The sequence below is a fragment of the Lotus japonicus genome, chromosome 2, assembly GCF_012489685.1.
Source record: "Lotus japonicus ecotype B-129 chromosome 2, LjGifu_v1.2".
Taxonomy (NCBI): domain Eukaryota; kingdom Viridiplantae; phylum Streptophyta; class Magnoliopsida; order Fabales; family Fabaceae; genus Lotus; species Lotus japonicus.
Window position 1 is genome coordinate 76878583 of NC_080042.1, and position 8872 is coordinate 76887454.

Here is an 8872-nt window from a genome sequence, read left to right on the forward strand (position 1 = left end):
AAAGAAACTTCCTGGAAATTTCAATTTTCATCAACACTTGTAGAGTGTTGATAGTGTAGAAACAATGAAGTACCTGCAATTTCTTGTATGTGTGTCCATCTGAAATTAGCTTCTTCAAGTATTGCTGGTTTATACTGCTAAGTATGTCAGAAACTTCATAGAACTTTCTTGATGCTAATTTAGTGTGTACGTAATAGTTGTAGACTGTTTTATTTACTTGTCTGTTTTTGTAGCTGGTTATATCTCCTTTTAGTAGGAAATTCTTATACCTGATTATTTTATGTCTTTATTTTACATTTTTTTATTAAATTTGATTGAATATTTTATTCTTAATTTGGTCTATTTACTTCCTCTGTTTTTTTACTAATAAAGTTCTAATTCTAAGTAAATTTGATCATTCTCTTATCTTCATATATCCCTCTACTCTCTAGGTTTTTTTTTTTTATATAAGCCTCTACTCTCTAGGTAAAAAATAAAAATACCTCCAAAAGATGTGAAACTCCTTTTTTTCTATCTAAATTACATGTACATTCATAGAAGACAGCTAGGCCAAGTTTCTTTTAACTGTGTAAATGAGTTGTGTGGATATGAGTGAAAAGAAAGTGGTGTTAATTAATCAATTTTGCTACTATTGTCTTTCATCTCTTGAAAGTTGATAGCGTCCAAAGTAGTAGAAAGCAAAAAGCTAAGTGAAAAACTAAACCACTTTTACATTAGTTGGATTTCCTTAGGAGGAAAAATATTTGTGCATCGTATAACAAAAATAAGTTTAAAGTACAAAACATAAAAATGACATTGTTAAAAGAACGATCCAACTCTTAACCCTGGACTCAATACCTAACAATAAAAATCTCCCGGAAATTTTATTGTTGGCATGATCCTCAATTTTTACCTCAAAGAGAAAGATTATATACATGAATAATGTTTAGTTCCCCATCCATTTCCATCTCCATCTCTTTAAAATGTGAAGAGAAGTGAGAGAAATAAGCGATATGATATGTGATGTGACAGGAAATGCAAAGAGAGATAGAAAGAAAAATGAGAAAGTGAGGTGTGAACTGTGAATATATCTTTACTCTATACATACTTTAGGTACAAATAGAATTATTATCCTAAGGTTGTTTGGGTTCATTCTCATTTTCCAAAGGTTGGTTTGGTTCATTCTCATTTTCCAGTTTGCAAGAGTGTTAACGTGTTCTATATACTACAAACTGAGAGGATTATATCCTATTAACATAATTTTGGAAGAGGATTCGAAACCCCATGTTAAAAGTTTAAAATCTGTTTTTTGTACTAATATCAATGTTCAAAAATCAAATCACTAATCAAATTTGTAAAAATAGTTCAATCACTCGTTAAATTATAATTGAACATAATTTACTCAAATTAATTATGTTCAGTCACTCATCTGGGTATTATCCAAATTATAATTTTTAAAATCGAATCATTGATCAAATTTTGGTCAAATTAACACCAAGAAGCTATTAACATAAAGTTTTTACCAAAATTGATTCATATTTTAGAGTCAATTGTAAAAGAGTTTCCACACATCACGTAAGTATAATTCAGGTGCAAAAAGCAAAAGTTCACTTAAAAATAGAAATATTTGTTTCTGACAAACAGTTATGAAACAGATGTTTAGCAAGTCCAAAATATAAGACTCTTGATCACTTATCCCAGCAACCCATAAACTATAATACACCATATGTTTCCAATGACTTGAATTGCAACACACAACATTCTTCAAGCAAAAGCCTCGCAAACAAAGTATCATTTTCCTTCCCCAGGCCCACCAAAGAGGTAACCAAGAGAAGAGCCACCACCAGGAGCAGCATGGACCTTGGTTGAGGGTCGGTCCTGCAGAAAAAACAAATAGAAGAAAAATATCATTCAAACCACTTCATTTATTTCTTAAGAATGTTTTTTGGAAAGTTTCATCTTGGTTCCAACTAACAAGACATCAGTCTAGTACAACAACAACCAAACATTATCCCCTCATGTTAAAGTGCCAATTGTCTGTATGAAGGATTGAATTCACTTTACAAGACCAGAAGATGCTTTATCATTGATATAAAAGTGGCTAAACTAACTACACACTACCATTTAAATAAGCATACTTATGTCAAGAATCAATTATCAACTGATAGAAAGGTTCAAGCTTTATGGAGACTATACATAGTTTAGTACTGATGTACAAGGTTAAACGCATAACTAAGTACATTTATTCTTACTAATTAGATAGGCAGATCAATACTGTGAAACGTGTCAATGAAAGAAAGAATCTAACTTGTTATAATTTTTATTATTCAAGTGCTTGAAAATTTCCACACCTTTTCAGATATTAGAACTAACCAGATTGAAACAACCAGATCTAGTTTTGTTATGAATTTCAATAGATGAAGTTGCAAATAAAAACATTATCCACATAGAAACAAAAATGGCTACTGAATAATATATAAGAACCTAAACCTTACGTGGGATGGTCAAATATACCAAACTACCAAATCTATTGCAAGTGTGTAGTGCACCAGATTTAATCCCCCATAGTATGTAAAGATTCATGATTATGTAAAGCAGTTCAGCGCTTAAACTAGTATTCTAGCAATTGGAAAAGAGGAAATTAAACATAACAAGCACAAATAATACCGTGATGAAGGTGCCAGTGTTCAGGCCATCTGCAGAATTACTATTTATACCAGCGGGCTTGTTTGGGTCAATTATTGTTTTAGGAGCAGCTGGTTTTGAAGGAGGCTCATTATGTACAGGCTGCACTTCAGGTTGGGCATTATTTGTTGCTGGTGCTGGTGCTGGTTTCGGGGCCTCTCCACTGCCAAAAAGATAACCCAATGAACTTTGACCACCACCACTGCTAACACCACGACCCATGCTGTTCAACTGCCTTCTGAAAGATGAAAACTCTGCCTACACATGGATGTGGACAGGATCAAAGAAAACATAAGTACAAAGTTAACTGTGAGAAACTAAATATTCATTAAGACAATAATCAATGCCATATACAAACTGTAACTTGACCAAATGCATTTGCATTCAGACAAGTATAACATACTTTTCCATTTTCATAACTACTAGAAAGCTGGGAAAAATAACAATAAATCACAGAGCCAATGACCAAGTTGAACGAACAACTTGATTGTCAACCTTTGCAGACACCACTTCTAAGTTCTACGACAAATACCAGTTCACTTCAACTTGTGACCTTAGTGGATTATTCAATTCTTGAGTCAATTAGCAATACACCAGAAACCGCAAACATGATTAAAAAATGGAACAAACAGTCATATCACATATGTCCCTTTTCCGTTGTCTTTCTATACGACTAACAAAGACATCTCTATCTTCCTACTCCCCCGCCTCCATCGTTGAATATCTTTTTTGTTTCAAATATTTTCCATTACATATACATAATCCCTCCTCACTTGCCCTCCCCTTTCTTCCCATCTATTAGTTTGAAAGCACGGAAAAGGCAATCATTATTTCTAAATAGCAGATTCAGAGAAGTTCCAGCCCACTAACTAGCACCTTCTCGATAATCTTTATCAAAGCCTAGCCAAAAGTAGCATTTCCCTAAGCCGTTCCTATACAATCGTCCAAACGAACCACATCACATGCACTAAAACAAGACTCTTCAAGTAATAACCCAATCGTATCCACTCCCTTTGATGTCTTTTTTCCTCCCCTTTCTCATTTTAGAGCCATTCCTCATTACTTCTCCTCTTCGAGAAATCCTTAACCTTCCCAGTTCCCACACATGCAGGATAAGGGACTTTCACGGTACCAAGGTAACTCTCTACTCTCTAGCCGACTCAATGCACGAAAAGCGGCACAAGGGAAAAAACTCTACACTCCCTAATCTAACTACCCTTGTATCATCATTCACATTTCACAGTATAAGCATAAGCGAACACCACGAATCAAATCAAACCAGAGCAAATCATATCAAATCAAATCAAAGCAAATATTCATCCCCGGAAGCAAGAAAACTCATCATCTCAAAATCCCTAATTCAACACAGAGTTCGACCTAATACAACAAAAATTGGAAACTGGAAATAGATCTGAACAATGGAGAACGATCTCATATAAATCAAACAAAATGCGAATTGCACACAGGAGGTTCCAGATCCAGAAGAAAAAGTGCAGAATTGTGAATCGAAATCGAAGCGAATGGATGATCAAGAAACCCTAATTGGAAATGGAAGAGGAAGAGAGAGTTACCTGTGGCTTTGGAAGGAACAGATCTGAAAAACAACGCAAGGGCCAAGGCGGAGGAGAAAAGAGAGATGTATGCGTTATAAATAGGCCATCCCCTCACTTTTAAAATTCATACATGAATAAATTCATTTTTTAAAATTAATTCTAACTTTTTCAATATATAATTTATTATTAAAGTGCATAAACAAAGTTGTTTTTTTTCAAAGTAAAATTTTTATTAAAAAAAATAGCATGTTCAAAGGAAAAACCTCCCAAAAAAATGTTAGCTACCACAGTCAAATAAACGACCGAAAAACCAAACTCGCCACCAAATAACACTCCAGTCCAAAAACTTCAGCGGTACACATGAATAAATTTTTTATTTGTTGAGTAGCTTCTTTAAAAATATAAAGATATTTATTATTCCGAAAAAATAATTATGTTGGAACTTTTTTCTTTAATTCTCTATTTTGGCAAATATCATTTCGAATTTATTGTTTTTTTTAGTTTATTGTTTATTTATATAAAAATATTTAGAATTTTGAATGATTTATATTTAATTTTAATATTTATTAAATACTGGAAACACTAATTTTATTAAATATTCTAATGTTGTTCGGCGATTAAGACATCATTCGAGATAATTTTGTCATTAACAGCATGAAAGCGTTATTAAGTTTGACGAGCAATAATGATGCAAACATATTTTATTAAATATTTTTAATATTATTTGAGGGATGAGAGCATCATTCTAGATAGCTCGGAAGCATTAAAGCACTACAAAGTTCATAAAGCAATAATGCAAGAAAAAGTGGAACTCATTACTTATGGCCTTTCTCTCATGACTCAAATGCTGATTTTGTTAAATATTTCTAATGCTATTTGTGTGTGAAGTTGATTGCTATGAGGTGTGTGCTCTTTCTATCTACTTTGAGTTGTAGAAGGTTATATGTGAACCTGGAGTTTTGACATGAAGAATATTCTTAACTCATATTGCAGCTTTACTATAGCCTTGGTGTCTAACGATGTGAATTTCGAAGCTATAAGTTAGCTAATATCTGTAAATCTAACTCCACCTCGAGGACGAGGAGGTTCTGGCTCGAATTGGTGGAAGATAAATATATATGATCAAACCAACAACAAATTTAAGCTATGTCCCACACAACAACAATAATGTTTATTTCAATTTCAATTTAGAAGGTGTTGAAACAGTTGCAAGTGCAACACCAAAAGCAACTCCAGCACCACTTAGTGCCTGCCTCCCATACCAGTATACCATATATACTGCTGTTAACCAAAAAGGTTGGATAATTTCGACCTATGTGGTATAATTCGATTTGATGATAAAATCGAAAATTAGAAGATTCAGGAAAAATCTGTTAAGTGTCAAGTGACCTCGACATGTTGATTTCGACTAAAAAGTTTCCTTCAAGGTAAATGAAGTTCAGCACAGGAAGCCGGTTATTTTGGATACAGCTCATGAAAGACACGTATAATATGTGAGGACACGTGCAGGACGAAGGAGCGCATAGAAGACACTTGTAATTGTTTTATCATTTGACCGTTAGGAATCAGTTACATGTTGGGTCTATAAATAGTAGATTTTTGTATAGAATTAGGGGTTCGGAATCTTTACTCGAAATAACTCTCAAGCGCTTACAATCGATCACAATGATTACAAGCCAAGTTAGAGGAAAAAAGTAGGGATTCGTGAAACACTTTGTACTTTAAATTCAATTGTTATTCAGAAAGTTTACTTATTTCCTTATTTACTTTAGTCGAATTTATCTGTTTTGTTTACAACTTTCTATCAATCTTCTTTAGTTTTTCTTGATTGAATTAAGTTTATTTTCACCAAAGAACCCAAGAGGACTCGAATCCAGTCCCCAGATTGATTATTGGATTCTCTTATTTGTTTACCAAAATTTGGTGTAAACAACTGCCAATGGTCAAGAATCACTCCTTAAAAAAGCACGGTCCATATATTCTATATGCAATATTATTTGGACTAAGACATGTTTATTGAATTTATATATATATATATATATATATATATATATATATATATAAACAGTTTTAGGAAGTATTGTGCCTCATTCACATGTACAATCACTTTACCTCTTGTCGTCTTTCTTGCCTAGGAAAAATAATTAAAAACTCAGCGAGAATGATGACCAAAATTTGCATGGAAAATGTTTTGGTAGTCGTCGACCCGGTCGGACTCTCGATAGATCGTCTCACACCGCCTTCAGATCGCACTCATTCTCGATTATGACAATGCACCCTTCCACAACGAATGGAGTGCTCACCATTGCCCCCACACATCCCTATCTCACAACTGATGGCGTTTGTGACACTTCTCCACGTCTCATCAGAGATCTTTCACTCTAGCTCTAGGTATAGTCATGAAGCTCGAGGCGTACGACGTGTGCAGGCCCATATGAGCCCTTCAATCCCTCCTGTTGTTGAAGATCCAACAATCAGCATCGGCAGTCGTACCAAGCACTTATTACCTCTAGTATCTCCAACGGATGTACACACATACTTTTCCAACTCATAAGTGCATCACTTTCTTCTTTCCTCGCCTCTAACTTACACATTAGAGTATTGTTGCAGCCTTGCAGGAATATCCCTCACAGAGCGAATGACGGAGCTCTAGAATCCATTCTAAAAGCTCAATGTTGCTCCCTTCTCAACACTATAGTTGTGACTTGACTAGACTTAGTTCGATAAAAAATAATCACTATACATATAAGACCAAATACAATGGTTTGTTGAGAGGGGGTTGAATTTTGTTGAGGGTGTGTAGTGGTTGGTTGAGGTTTGTTGAAGATGAGGTGGAGGAGAGAAGTGTTGAGAGTTCTCAACATGTTGAGAGAGGGTAACCGATGCCACGTGGTGCGTTCTGGTTCGTTGTCCGGATTTTTATCATCTTAATCTTTTGAACTCAATTATTTCATTGCAAAAAAAAAAATTGGAATTTTTTTTTTAACCAAAATTCATGACTTTTTCTCTATAAATAGAGACTTAGTTGGTTTGATTTGGACACAGAAAAAAAACCTAAATTTTCACTATTTTTATTATCTTTCTATTAGCCTTTGTTTTGAAATGTATCCCAACAATAAATTAAAATAAGTTAAGGAAATAAAATAAATTATTGTCTATATTAAAAAATTATAATTAAATTGTTAAGTGTTTATTGTTTTAATTTAATTTAAATCGATAATTGTAATTTTATGTAAATCATAAAAACAAAAATATAAAATTAAATAAAAATATGAAATAAAAAAGTGGTGGGATAGGGTGTTGGTGTTGAATGAAAAACCATTGGAGTGGGTAAAAGTTGAATGAGTGTTGAATTGGAGAGAGAAGATGATGTAGAGTGTTGGGAAGAGAAAAAGTGATGTTGAGAGTAAGTAAATTAAACAAACCATTGTAAATGGTCTAAGTTAACCACCGTCCAATGAATTGTAACTTTCATGACCTATAAAGCCTATTACACCCTCCGGTCACTATTTTAAGCAAAAGTTAACTTTTTAGGTTCATTCAATAAATGATATTTGTAGTAATTAAAATGGTCACATACATCATTTATTGAATGAACCTACAAAACTAACTTTTGCTTATAATAGTGACCGGAGGGTGTATGTATATGGGTTTGTAAAATGCAGATATCTTTCGTTATGGACTTTGTTTCATAGGATACATTTATTTGAAAAGGTTTGCATGTAAATTAATGTAATTCTCATAAGTTCTTTTTTTTTTGTCAATCTCTTTTATAATGATAAGATGAACACTCTGGGTTTCTGGTGCCCACATTAGTGTTGAGCCCATTGTGAAGTTAATAGGCCCAAACTATTACTTGATCCGCATAATTTATGGGCCTGTGTTGTACGTGTCTTGGACCTTATACAAACAATAAAACATTTCTATTGACAAAAAAAAAAGTAATAAAATATTTCTTATTTCATTCATCATCTTTCCTTTAACCCCTCACCATTCATTTCATTTTTTAATACAACCAAACACTTCACATCATATATCTTGGAGAAGACTTCTTTTAAGGAAAAAAAAAATATGAGTAATGCAAAAAAAAATAAAAATTACTAAAAAGGGGTAAAAAAAAATGGTATTTACAGGAATGGTGTGCTTTTGGCCAGTTGGGAGCTTGTGTGGCAAGAGGGTGAGATTCGCTCCACCCAACGCGAATCCAAAGCATTGAATTCGCCCCACATAAAACGCATGCAAGGCATCATCAATCCGTCAGAGAAAATTCGCCTCAAAGAAAACGAATGATGTTTGTAAAGGATTCGCCTCATACCAAGCGCATCCCTGTCATGTACTGCAAAGCCAAGGAATCAGATCCCACCTTGGGAAACGAAGGAATCTCACTGAATCTGGCACATGAAATTCGTTTCATATAGGGCGAATCCATATGCATGCGTTTTATGTGGGGCGAATTCAGTGCTTTGGATTCGTGTTGGGTGGAGCGAATCCCACCCCCTTGCCACACAAGCTCCCAGTTGATAAAAAACACACCATTCCTGTAAATTCGATTTTTTTTACCCCTTTTTGGTAATTAATTTTTTTTTCCGCATTATTCATATTTTTTTTTCCAACTTATCATATACTATTATATATATATCACATGATATAAACGC

General features: G+C 33.8%; 1 protein-coding gene across 1 annotated transcript; it reads right to left on the bottom strand.

The window, feature by feature from the left end:
- Positions 1-1564: 1564 nt before the first annotated feature.
- On the bottom strand, positions 1565-4385 carry LOC130739730 (protein SPIRAL1-like 1). The gene is made up of 3 exons (XM_057592114.1): positions 4236-4385; positions 2647-2922; positions 1565-1857 (listed from the first exon to the last, which is right to left on the bottom strand). The coding sequence occupies exons 2-3, from the start codon at positions 2884-2886 to the stop codon at positions 1771-1773; spliced, it is 327 nt and encodes a 108-aa protein (XP_057448097.1). The 5' UTR covers positions 2887-2922; positions 4236-4385; the 3' UTR covers positions 1565-1770.
- Between the last annotated feature and the right edge of the window lie 4487 nt (positions 4386-8872).

What these genes read in the sequence shown, in the direction of transcription:
- LOC130739730 (XM_057592114.1), bottom strand. Translation starts at nt 2,886, where the DNA reads ATGGGTCGTGGTGTTAGCAGTGGTGGTGGTCAAAGTTCATTGGGTTAT. An exon ending in ACACTGGCACCTTCATCACG is followed by an intron (nt 1,858 to 2,646) that starts GTATTATTTGTG and finishes TTTTTTCTGCAG; the next exon opens with GACCGACCCTCAACCAAGGT.